The sequence below is a fragment of the Benincasa hispida genome, chromosome 1 (assembly GCF_009727055.1).
Source record: "Benincasa hispida cultivar B227 chromosome 1, ASM972705v1, whole genome shotgun sequence".
Lineage (NCBI taxonomy): Eukaryota > Viridiplantae > Streptophyta > Magnoliopsida > Cucurbitales > Cucurbitaceae > Benincasa > Benincasa hispida.
The window spans coordinates 12,782,935-12,795,950 of NC_052349.1; the positions used below are offsets into that span (position 1 = coordinate 12,782,935).

Sequence of the window (13,016 nt, forward strand, 5' to 3'; positions counted from 1 at the left end):
TATCTACTTAATTTTATTTGTTACCCCAATAGGAAAAACTTTGGTCTAAGAACAACCATCTTATTTTAGAGTAGCAAGTCTAGACAAAGAGGAATAAAAACGGCCTAGTGTAAAAAAAAAAAAAAAATTGCTAGCACAAAAAAAAAAAAGAAAAATTTCAAAATTAACATAACCTTCACTAATGTGTGTGTGCATAGGTAGAGGTGAAAAGAGCTACCTTCATCGTTTTTCTGTTGGGGACCGCGAGAAAAGAAGATAGGTTCCCGATGATGCGAGTGTGAAAGCTATCCCTCTAAGTAAAAGAAATGTCAATTACATTTTGTGTGCGTGAGTTTAAAAAGGCACCCTGGTATTAGAATTGCCTCTCTCCAATGCAAGTTAGGTATCATAGATCGATAATAGGGCCTGTGTAGGACGAAGAGGAAATGAAAGTTGGATGTCTTTTTTCTATTAGTTTAGGCCTTTAAGTAAACTAAAACTAGGTAGTATTTTCTTTTATGATTTTGCAAGAAAAATATATTTTCTTTTCAAAATAAGCTTCAACCTTTTGTTAGCAAAACTTTGAATTTCTAAATGCTTGCTTATATCCTTACTTCCTTGATTGTTGAGAAAAGAGATGAGAATCAATTCATTGTGTAAGACACTTGAATGTATTGACCATTTGGATGTGAAGATGAAAATATGCCAACTTGAATAAGTCAATTTTGAATAAAATAATGAAACTTTGAATAAACAACAAACAATCCATTTTTGCTTGAATATATGCATATTTCTATTTTAGACTTGTTCGGGACGACCAAGAGCCAAGTTGGGGTATTTTGATAGGTCTTGTAAAAGACTATCTTTTCTATGATAAAACTCTAAATACTATCGTAATTATTTGCTTAAATGTCTATTTTGGTAGGTAAATTCCAATCTCGGCTCAACGAAGCTATTTCGAAAGATTTTGAGCTAATTCAAGCCAAATAACACCAAAAGATCAATTAACAAGAATATCCAGGATGAATTACCATTTTGCCCCTCAAGAGTAACAATTCAACACACTTCAGCAATGTTTGCAGCGTCGTGACGCTCCTCACAACACTGAGCCTGACGCTAGCTTGATGCTTGAAGACAAAATGCACCTATTTTCTATAAAATAGGGTAGTGTCGCAACGCTTAATCCAGGGTTGCAACGCTCCGAATATTCATAGAATAGTCCGCGCGCACGTGCACCTTGCGCAAAGAGAGAGTAGAAAAACTTAAATTTAGAGATTTCAAATTTAGAGAGCCATTCTTATAAATTTTGGAGAGATTCAATCAATTTGTATTTAATTCTTGTACCAATTATGCAACTATCAATGGATTTCTTAAAGAATTTCACCATCAATGAGTAGGTAATCCTTTTTCTTAGGGAAGACACTTTCTTCAGACTTTTCTTTGAATTTATTTCATGTAGTTACTTTCTTTTGATTGTTCTTCTTGAGATTTAGAATAAAATTGATTAAGAATGAATTGACAACTCAAGATTAATCAATTTTTATATACAAAAATTACATAGTTCTATAACAAATTTATAACTAGGGTTGCAAGAATTAATAGCCTTGATAGGAAATGTAGACTTCTTTTCTTCTTTTCTTTAAAGAACCTATTAATTCATAACATTCATGCCATCAATCTTGAATTTTTAGTCTTTTGATTTCAAGATTTGGAATAGTTAAGAAAACCCACGAGTTTAATGCATTTAGGGATTAATTGTGAAATGTCTTTAGGAAGCAATTAAGACTTTAGGAAGGAATTAAGACCCATATTAGGGTTAATTGTCAAATTAGCTAATTAAGACATTAGGGATTTATTCTTAATGAACCATTAAATAATCTATAATTGCATTATTCTTTGTTAACCCAATGATAGAATTGCCTAGTTTACATAAAATCCCCAAGATTTCATTTTCAATTGAATCTTATCTCATAATCTCTCTTACTTCTCTCATTAGTAAAGTTCCTATATCAATTCTTGCCTTTTCACTTAGTTAGTTTATAGTTCTTTAAAACAAACAACCTCATTTAATCTTTTGCATTTTGAAATTCTTTAGTCTATTTTAGGCCAATTAATAGAGGTTCTCTTGGGATCGATCTCTTACTTACTATTGCTACATGCTAGTTTTAGTTGTAGTTAGAGTATTATAAATTTCATTTGTTTTGGGTAAGATGGAATTTACGACACCTATTTTAGTCCAAACATTTATGCATGAATAGATTTGAAGAAACTTTATTAAATTGCATCATTTGATTGTTTGTTTTTAGATGACATTATGGATTGTATGCATGATCTTGATTGACGGTTAAAACTTGAGTCACGAGCCATGTAACTAAGCAAATTTTACAATGTGTGATTGAGTGTATTTTCTACCTCGCTCAGAGATGATCAAGGATTAAGTTCGGGGTGATTTGATAACTTATCTTTCCTAGCCTAATTCATGCTCCTTCCTTGATTTTATTGATTTATTTATTGGTTTTGCAGGTTTTGAACAATTAGAAGATAGACCAAACTATTAGAGTTGAATTGAAGCTAAAACGTGTCCAAATGAGGCTCTGGAAGCATCAACCGAACAAAGAGCCAAGGATTTGCAAAAGTGCCCTTGGAGCATTATTGCTCCTGCTTGGTGCTCAAAGGCAGAATGTTCCGTCTCATGGAGCGCCATGGCACTCGAAACTTTGGCAGAAGATTAGCCCTTTGTGCATGTCTGTGATGAAGGGAGCGCATTGTTTGGCGTAGCGACGCTCGGGGTCTACGCCACGATAAGAGCGTCCCTGCACTCGGCCAATGTTTATAAATAGGCACGATTTTTTAGGTCAACACACCTCCCGAATTCCACACCTTCACAAAGTTTTTCTACCTTCTTTCACCCTTTAATCTCTCTCTTACTCTTCCCCACTTATTTTCTTGCATTTCTTTACATTGTAGTGGAGATTTGCTCATGAATATGAGCGGTTAAGGTAACTACTCAACTTTGCGAATAGAATTTTATTTATCTTATTTGAGGATTGACCTTGTTTATGAATTATTGTTGTGAACTCTATTGATTTTTATTGAATTTATATAGATTGATATTTACAGAATTGATGCCTCTTGATGTATTGATCTTGTTTTTTTTTAACTTTTTATTGGGTACAATTTGAGCTGCATAATAAATAGATGCAACCAAGGTTGCACTTGGAATATATTTTTTTAATTATTTTATTATTTTTTAATATATATATATATATATATATTGAAAAATGATTAGGTACAATCCCATGTATCCCTTCTTATATATATAATAAAAAAAACCTTTTAAAAATTATTAAAAAAAAAAAAACTACCACAAGGAAAATTTTTATTAGGGGCAGTTTACAAACTCTCACACCCAATCATTATGATAATCAGGTTAACAAATATTCACGACAATTTTTAGTTTTTACATTTAGTATTTTTTTGGGGGCAAATTTGCCCATACCCTCCATCCTCCCGTTTCATGATTTTTTAATCGACCAATATATTATTACTTTATTGTCTTTTTCAAAATCGACACAAAACTAAGGTCGGAGATGTGGCGTTCAATCGTCTAACAACGTGCCATAATAAATCTCCACCAACAATCAAATTTTAAAAATAATAAATCTTACAAGTAATTATGCCAAAAAAAAATTAAAATTTCAATTTGCAACTACTTTACTTACATATTTTTTAAATTTTGTAGGTCCTTACTAATTCTTATAATTCTATTTATGCATGGTTCAACAATTTTAGAGTTTAGCATACTAATATCAATTATTGCATACCATGGAATCAGTATGAAATTTTGCAATGATAAATTATTAAAAATAAAATAATATTTTTTTAATATATTGGAACTAAACATAATGAATTATAGAGTAAGAATTTTACCTCTCTATCCTTCGATTCTCTTCTTTCTTGAAAGGTATTCATTCTCTATTACTATTTTATTGTATTCTATATTCGATTGGAATGATTTGTTTATTGATTCTATAAAACATTTTTAGGAATAAGTTTCTTTGTTTGAAATTTGGATTAGACAGAACTCAATCAAATATATGTTGAATTAAAGTCCGGTAGTGATTTCCCACCCTGATATTATTTGAGATAACATATGTTATACATGGATTCAATAGTTGACACTTTTTGATGACCCAACAATACTCAATTGAAAAAATAATTGTTAATACTAATAGGTAAGTTAGTATGCTTGTATAAATTAACATAAAGAGTTAGAGTTGACTGATAATATATATTTTCTTGTATTATTAAATAACAAAAAAAAAAAAAAATCAAACATTTTATGAATCAATTGAGACTTTCCAAAATCAAGTACATTTATAGGATAAATGTTATTTTTTAATTAAGAAAATAAATTATTGATTATAATTACACTTAAATAAAGTTCCATAAATTTCATTAATATAATTTTTTTTCTTCAAAGTACCAATTTGATATAGATTTGTGTCTTAAACTAAAAATGTAATAAAAGATATATTAATGTAAAGTTAGGAAGAAGAAATATTTATTTAAAATAATAATGCACTCATTTTTATATATAGTAGACAATTTTTTAAAAAAAATTATTGAAAAGAATTGACAACAATATTTTATTTAGGGTAAAGGTACTACCTAGGCTACACCTAATTTGGTGCAACTCTTTCTATAGATAGTAGAAAAATAAAATAAAAAAAAATGCAGTTATTTTTATACATGATGTGGATAGAGTTTGAACTGTTCAATAAATAGATGCAGCCAAGGCTATACCTATATTTTTTTCCACTAGATTGGAAAATGATTAGGTATAGTTCCATGTCCGTTTTTATCGAAATAGATTTTTTTTTAAAAAAATTATTTTAAAAAAACTATCATGTGGCAAATTTTTAATGAGGGCAATTAACAAACTAACACATGACCATTTTTAGGGTTCAGCTTTTTGTTTTTCTTTTTAATTTAGGCATAGCGAATTCCCCGACCAATGTATTATTACTATCTTTTCCAAAATCAACAATTAGAATGGCAGAATTAAGGTAGAAAATGTGTCAGGTTCAATCTCCAATGACATGCCATAATAATTTTTCTATAACAATCAAATAAAAAAAAAATTATTTCTTACGAGTAATTATTAAAATTTCAATACAACTACCGTGCATACATGTTGTTGAAAAAAATATTTTATATTTATTTTTGTTTAAAATAATTTTATGAAAAATTATTAATTAGTTAATAATAAATTCTTACTTTGCGCATTTTCATTTTCTTAATCAATTAAGATTTAAAGTTATATTTTTAAATTATCATTTAAATCATTCATACATTATTCTATTTCATATTTCAAATAATATATATTATATATATATATTAATATATATATATATATATATATATATTATATATATAAATATATATTAATAGAAAAATAGCAACATATTTTTTTTTTTATAAGAACTAAAAAAATATTTTTATTGGACTATATTTATTTTAAAAATAATATGTATTTAGTAATAACTAATATAGTTTAACACAAAATAAAATATAAAAATATATTTTTGTTTTGGTTATTGATATTAGAAAATAATAGAAATAAACATTTTAAGATTACATTAGCATGGGAAAAATAAATCATACGTATAATTATTTGAAACAATATGAAAAAATATTACCATAAAATATAAAAAAAAATCAAATGTAACGGTATTGAAAAGAAAAAGAAATGATAAAATCATTTTTTTAATAGAATTTGAATATTTTAAATTTTAAATTTATAAATGGAAAGGAAACACGAATACCCTAAAGTAAAAAAAAAAAAAAATAATGAAAATAAGATTCAAGATATCATTAAAAAAATTAAGATATATTTATACACAACTTCTTTGAAATAAATTTATATAATAAATATCAAATGCATTTTATCTCTACAATTGAAAAAGAGAAAAAATCATAATAAATACATTTTCGTTCTTCTTAAAAAATATTACCATAAAATATAAACAATAATAAATGCAATCTAGCTGGTTATGGGAGGTGTGGATCGAAAATATTCAATTGCCCAGTAGGAGATTGTGGATCAAGAACCACGAATGTAGTGGAGTGGATTCATTACAATTAGGCCCAAAACTGACGCAGCCGCCTATTTGGGCCTGAATGAATTTTGGGCTTCAAAGCCCAAGTCCGTCCGTCATCTCCTCCATACTTGTGTATAAATATGGCCAAAACCCTAATCTTCATCATCAGACGGAAACGTTCCATCGGATTAAACATGGCCAAAACCCTAATCTTCATCTTCGTCTCTCATTCATTTTCGTTCTTCTTCCTTCGACTTCATTCTTCTTTTCTCTATCTCCATTTGTTTTGCCGTAATTTCTGAATCGCTGGTGATGTGGTGTCGAGGATTTTCTGTATTTGGTTTCTCGTCACCTCCCATAACCAGCTAGATTGCAGACCAACCTTACCCCTTTCCCAGATGATAACTTCGTTTATCATCTCTGTCAAGGTTGGAACATTTCTACATTGGTAATCACTCTCTTTTCTTATGGTATGTTGTAGAATGTTAGGGTTCAGGTTAATTTGATTGCTAATGGTTTTCGCGAGAAATTTGGTGCTCCCAGACTTAGTCATGTATCATCTCTTAATTTGAATGGTTTGATACAGTTACGAGTCTGGAAAATTGACCGAGCCCATCGTTACAAATGTGTGTAACATTTTTAGCTCACATCTGTTCCATTTGGTCTCTACATGACAGCATTGTTGTCAAGTTTACCACATTTCTCGTTAGAAATCTTCTAGGATCAAACATTACTGAAAAAAAGGGGATCAACCATAGGTGTAACTTTGAAATCTTATTTCTTATTTTATTCAAGGAATTGAAGGGGTTCTTCAAATTAAGATCATTATTCTATTTGTCAGTGTCAAAATTAAGTATCTTACTAAATGGATGTGGTATCCAAAACTAAGTTGCTTCGCACGTTGAGGGTTGATACAGTTGATATGGGATTTGGACTCTGAAGGGTTCTTATTAAAATTATGTTTTGGTTAACCAAGAATTCCAGGCCATTTGATCTATCAAAGTCATCTGATTAGATAGCCTTGAGGGTTGAAATTTTAGGGGTTATAGAGTTCTTTATTTTTGGAGTTACTTTTTCTTAGCTCAGCCAATTATGAGGTGGAAAATGGTTAGCTCAGCATTATGAGGTTGTAGATTGAACATTTTGACCTTTGGGATGGTAATGGTAATTTGTGGCATGTATTCTGATTTGTTCAATTTTGAACTACTTAACCAAAAAGTAATGACATTTTTTGGACTTACGGATCTTGAATAGATTTAATAAACCTAAAGTTCTTTAGATTTGATTTGATTTGGAGATTAAAGCAGGTTATGGAGGAAGTTTGGAAGTTATGTTATGTTGTCATTTTTACAAACCAATAGCTCAGTTTGTTGCCCATGTAGCCTCATGGGCAACAAACTACTTGAATAAGCAACATGTTATATACTCTACCATTCAAATTATTGACCAATTTGTTCTGTAATAGAATACTTGGCTATTGATTTGACTAAAATAGAGATGATTGACAATGATTAATAATATGAGGAGGACGTGACTGTAATAGAATATTTGGAGAAAGATTATTGAATAAATAATAGGGGTGGTTATTCAAATCACAAAAATCGAACCGCATAAAAAACTCAATGAAATTGAAAAATAAGTTTAAAGAAATTTTGAAACCGAATTAATTTGGTTTGGTTTGGTTTTACTTTTGAAAAATGAATTTGAAATTGAACCGAATTGATTTTAACTTTTATATATATATACACATATATTTAAAAAAAAGAGTAAAATCAAATTTAAAATTGAATTGCAACAAAATCGAATTTAAAATTGAATCGATTTTTTTTTAAATACAAAAGAATAGAACACGAATTTTTTAAAAAATTCTAAAACTGAATTTGAAAGCGGTTTTGTTTGATTTTACATATTAAAAAATTTGGTTTGGTTCGAACCAAATTGAACTGAATCATTTTTACCCCTAATAAATATAACTAAAAAGACAGATGGGTTTCTGTAGGTGTGGAGGAATTTCAGTGGATATGAGAGATGGAGGAAACATTCAGGTTGATGTGATTTAATCTGACTTTAGGCTGGAAATGCTTGTCATTTCTTTTGTTGATCTGTCACTCAATATATATAATTCAGTTAATTCCAGATTTCATGCTATGTCTATGTTGAATTGGATGCCGACACTCTGTCCTGGCCAGCATGTGATGTGACCGTTATGCTCCCATTATTATAAATACTTTTTGGAGTGAATATCAATTTATACATTTAAATTGGGAAGATTGTGTCTATTGAAACTTTGAATTAAGAATTTATCATTGAAATCCTAAATTTTAGAATTTATATCGATTTAAATCATGAATTTTAAGATTTGTATCAATTTAAACTCTAAACTTATAATCATATCAATTTTCATAAATATATCAATTTAAACTTTGAATATTCATAAGTATATTAATTTTAACTTTGAATATTCATAAGTATATTCAAGTAAAATATAATTGAGGGGTTTATGTATGTTTATAAAAGTTTAAATTTAAATTGATATAATTATTAGTTCACCGAAGCATTGAAAATTGAAGAGTAGTATTCACTTCACTCTCTCTAGATAATGGATTTCTTTGACTGAACTTTAAACATTGGATTTGTAGATCTATGTGTTCTAAAATGCAGGTCTTTTACACACCCCACTATTTCATTCATGGGAGGGAGATGAGACTCATTACTTCCCAAAGTGCGTGAATTGCACAAAGTATCCGGAGAAAGTATCTGCGGAATCTATTGGATGTGGCAGATGCTGTTCTTTAATTTCAATTGACTAATATAAAATTTCATTCTCATCCCTATTCTTATCAAATAGAAGGAATGAGAAAAACCAAAATCTTCCTACTCAAATTAATATTAATAATAAAATATTAATATTCGAGTTGAGGTGGGGATATCCTCCTTGTCCCTGTTTTGTGATTGGGGAGGGTACTTGTGTGAGGTCCTGACCCCGTGGAGATTTTTGTTAACTCGAATTATATTTGTGGTATATGTTGTGAATCTTGCACAATATATTCTTTTGAGATCTTATATAATGTTTGAGTTGTTCCCAAACCTTTCGTGTAAGAAAAGTTTGAAAATTTATAAGACATCTTATCAAACAAAATTCAAAATGTACTAGTAAATCTATTGAGTTTGCCTTAAATTTAATAGGAATAACATTATAGACAATATAACTTTATAACCAAATTGAACTAAAGGGGTCATGAAACAAAATGTTTTCTTAAATTTGAGTAGTAAATCTTTGTTAAATCTAAATTTACAACTTTATAATCAAATTGTTCATACCAAAGTTTGAAGACTTAATTATAATAAAGCTAGAAGTGTAAAGATTAAGGACATTTGGGGTGATTGAGAATGATAAATACTGAAATAATAGTATTGACTATAAATAGCTACATAATATTTACTGCTTAGAGATGCAAAATAGTATTTAAAAGGTGGTTCCTCAGGTAGTCCTTACCCCCAAAGATCTTCTCAATTGTTATAACTTGAAGCTGAGAGGCTAATTTATTACTTCATAAAAGTTTAGGGAACTATCCAAAAGATTTAAGTTGAATAGTTTGATTAGAAATAGAAAAATCCGGTTGTGGTGGCACACTACACCTTACATTCAGGGTCCATGTGATCTTATTTCGCTCAGTTAATTGACTCTCTCCCTTTTAATCATTGCCTGTAATATGCCTACTTAAACGCTTCCAAATCCTACTTCCATTTCACAATCAAACACACACGCACAATGGCAAAGTCCTTACTCCTCATTTTCCTCTCCCTCTTGATCACTGCATCAGCTTCAGACTGGAGCATTCTGTCGCAGAGGTCCAAAACTGGCCTCAAAATTAGCCTAAAAAACTACTGCGAAAGCTGGAGATTGAACGTCGAGCTTCACAACATCCGATTCTTCAAGGTGGTGCCTGAAGAATGCGTTAGCTACATAGGCAAATACGTTACTTCCACTCAATACAAAGTCGATTCCGAGAGGACGATCGAAGAGTGCATTGTGTATCTTTCCAAGGGCTGTGATCTTAAAGGCGATGGCACTGATGCTTGGATTTTTGATATAGATGATACCCTCATCTCCACTGTTCCTTATTACAAGAAAAAACAATATGGGTAACTTTCTTTGCTCCTTTTCATCATACCCTTTATTTGGTTTTGTGTTTTGAATTGATTGTCTAGAGATTTTGTTTCTGATTTACATTATACTATATATACCCTTTATTTGGTTGTGTGTTTTGAATGGATTGTCAGTTGAGAATCACACCTTGGAAATATGGATACCTCACGATGGTTATAAAATACATGAGATACTTCTCTCAGTGAATTAGTTTTTGGATGAAATTCTATGGTCATCTAATAGAATCTGTTCTGATTTTCTTCCATACCCTTTATTTGGTTTTGTGTTTCGATTGATGCTGAAGAACAAGGAGTGTTTATGGGGTCCATAGAAACTGTTTGTGATATTCCACCATACATACCCTTCATTGGGTTCTGTGTTTTGATTTGATTGTCTAAAGCATCTGTTTGTGATTTCAACTATACTGTGCATACCCTTTATCGGTTCTGTGTTTTGATTGCTGAAGAATGTTCATGAGTTTGTAGAATCTGTTCTGAATTCTGATTGATTGGGTTTATGTTAATGGGATTACGGGCGAGTAGGGGTGAGAAATTGAACCTGACGGATTTGGAGATATGGATGAGCAAGGCCAATGCACCAATTTTGGGGCACACATTGAGGCTATTCAATTTGTTGAAAGCAAGGGGAGTGGACATCATTTTGATATCAGCAAGAAGGGAAGGTTTGAGATCAGCCACCATTGAGAATCTTGTTCAAGTGGGTTACCATGGATGGACCAATCTCATCTTAAGGTAAGTCACAAACTCACAGTCCATAAATCAGAATCCTCTATGTGGTGTTTGGTGAATGAGTGATGAGTTTGTTTGTTTGATTATTTGATTTGTAGGAGCCCTGAAGATGAGAAGAAGGGAGTGGAGCAATACAAGGCAGATGTAAGAAGGAGATTGGTGAATGGAGGGTATAAAATTTGGGGGATTGTGGGAGATCAATATAGCAGTATTCAAGGAAGTCCAAGTGGAAGAAGGACATTTAAGCTTCCAAATCCAATGTATTATGTATATTGAGCAATGGAATTTTGACTTGCTTTTGGTTTTCTAAACCTTTTCTTTTTCACTCTCCATGAATCATGGAAGGGAAGGATTGTAGTTTTTGATCAACACACAGAGAGATGGAGGGATCAGAGAGAGATGTGATTGATGTGATGAATAAGGTCTGCTGTATTTTGTTTTGATATTGTTTGCTTTTAAACCATGTTGAATCTTTTGCTGTGAAGATTTGAATGAGAGAACTCCTTAATGAAGAATGAAGAATGAAGAATCTACCCAACTTTGTGTTCAGTTAATATTATTCTACCCAGAGTTAATTCGATCAAAAAGGTTAAAAGTATGAATCATGCGATCAAATAAATATTGTTAATTGGTAGATTGATTTTAATAAAAAAGTTTTTCCTCCCAAATATATTGAAAATTTTCATAAAATAATCCAAAAAGCAAAAACTTTTCTATGGGTGACTTCTTTCTAAAAACTTTGTTCTCATTGACTTTTTCCACATGTGAAATGTCATTTTCACCCCTGACTTTAAATGTTTCTCTCTACAATTTAATGCAACCATTTATTTTCAACTAACATTGTACATTAGAATTCAATGCTATTGAATCTTAACCATGGGACAAGTAAACGAATTACATTTCCACCTCTTTATTTTCACTCAAACAATCTCTGCTTCTCCATTGCTCTATCACTTTCACAACTCCAATCAATTTATTTGTGGGTCTAGAACGAGCGTTTTTCGAAGGAGATCATTCTACGTACCTCGTAACAAATATTGTATGTGTCTTTAGAAGTTCGTTCAGTATTATTTATCTAGTCATGTACCATTAATCTCATTGTACGTATATCATTAGGTACATGATCGTGTATCACATTATACATGATCGTATACTACAACATATACGATCTTATACAAATATTTTATTTATTTAATAAAATATTATATGTTTTATTTGACATTTAATAGCATTAACTCACACAATCAATAAACTAACCTTGAAGGTTATCTTCTGTAGCTTAAAGATGTTATAATTATTGTAAAGTGTTACAAATAATTTGATCCTAATCATTCATGTGAAGACATGTGAGCGGAGTATTCTATACAAAAGGGTATGTATAAGACCGAACCATAAAATGACTAGTCTCATTATATAACCGATGGAGTTAGCATGTAATTAGCAGAAGAAATCAGGATCATTAAGCATTCTAATTAATCAATTTTAGCATCTAAAAAAGCATGCTCATAAGGTAAAAAAAGAGGGTTTCTAAACATACCTTTGAAGACATTCTTCAATCCACGAATTCAACTCGAATCTTCACTCCAAAAGTATTGTAGACCATCACTTGATTCCCTACTATTCTCTTGGACCTTAGATTTAATTGTGGGATTCAAAATGAGTTGAACTTTGGGAATTTAGAGAATAAACTTTTTATGGTTTTCAACTAGAGAGAGATGGTCTCTTCACCAAAACCAGAAATTAGGACTGCATGGCCTTCATTCTCAGCTGAAGTGTGTTGGTTTTGTTCACCTCATCCATGCAAACTAATTGCATGAGATCAAGACACCACCTACTTGAAGGATTTGGTGGAATTTGAGTGGCAAAGTGCTAAAAATTGGAAAATTCATTAATGGGTTTTTCTAATTAAAATTGAATTTTCAATTTGAAATTAAAATTTCTATTTATTTTGAAAATTATTTTTTAAAATTAAAATTAAGATATTAATTCTATGATTAATATCAATTAACACTTTATTTATTTTATATATGATTA

The 13,016-nt window shown here is 30.4% G+C and overlaps 1 protein-coding gene and 1 long non-coding RNA gene across 2 annotated transcripts; both read left to right on the top strand.

Moving 5' to 3' along the window:
- Positions 1-6,260: 6,260 nt before the first annotated feature.
- LOC120089961 lies at positions 6,261-8,344 on the top strand. The gene is made up of 2 exons (XR_005485360.1): positions 6,261-6,531; positions 8,083-8,344. It is a non-coding gene; the product is annotated as an uncharacterized LOC120089961 (long non-coding RNA).
- Positions 8,345-9,327: 983 nt separating this feature from the next.
- LOC120073501 (acid phosphatase 1-like) lies at positions 9,328-11,520 on the top strand. The gene is made up of 3 exons (XM_039026345.1): positions 9,328-10,229; positions 10,776-10,985; positions 11,081-11,520. Exons 1-3 carry the CDS (start codon positions 9,856-9,858, stop codon positions 11,256-11,258), a joined length of 762 nt encoding a protein of 253 aa, XP_038882273.1. The 5' UTR covers positions 9,328-9,855; the 3' UTR covers positions 11,259-11,520.
- The last annotated feature ends 1,496 nt before the right edge of the window (positions 11,521-13,016 follow it).

Bases quoted from the DNA above. Each gene is read 5' to 3' on its own strand.
- LOC120073501 (XM_039026345.1), top strand. From the start codon at position 9,856: ATGGCAAAGTCCTTACTCCTCATTTTCCTCTCCCTCTTGATCACTGCA. The intron at 10,230-10,775 runs GTAACTTTCTTT...ACGGGCGAGTAG, and splicing joins TACAAGAAAAAACAATATGG to GGGTGAGAAATTGAACCTGA. The intron at 10,986-11,080 runs GTAAGTCACAAA...TTTGATTTGTAG, and splicing joins TGGACCAATCTCATCTTAAG to GAGCCCTGAAGATGAGAAGA.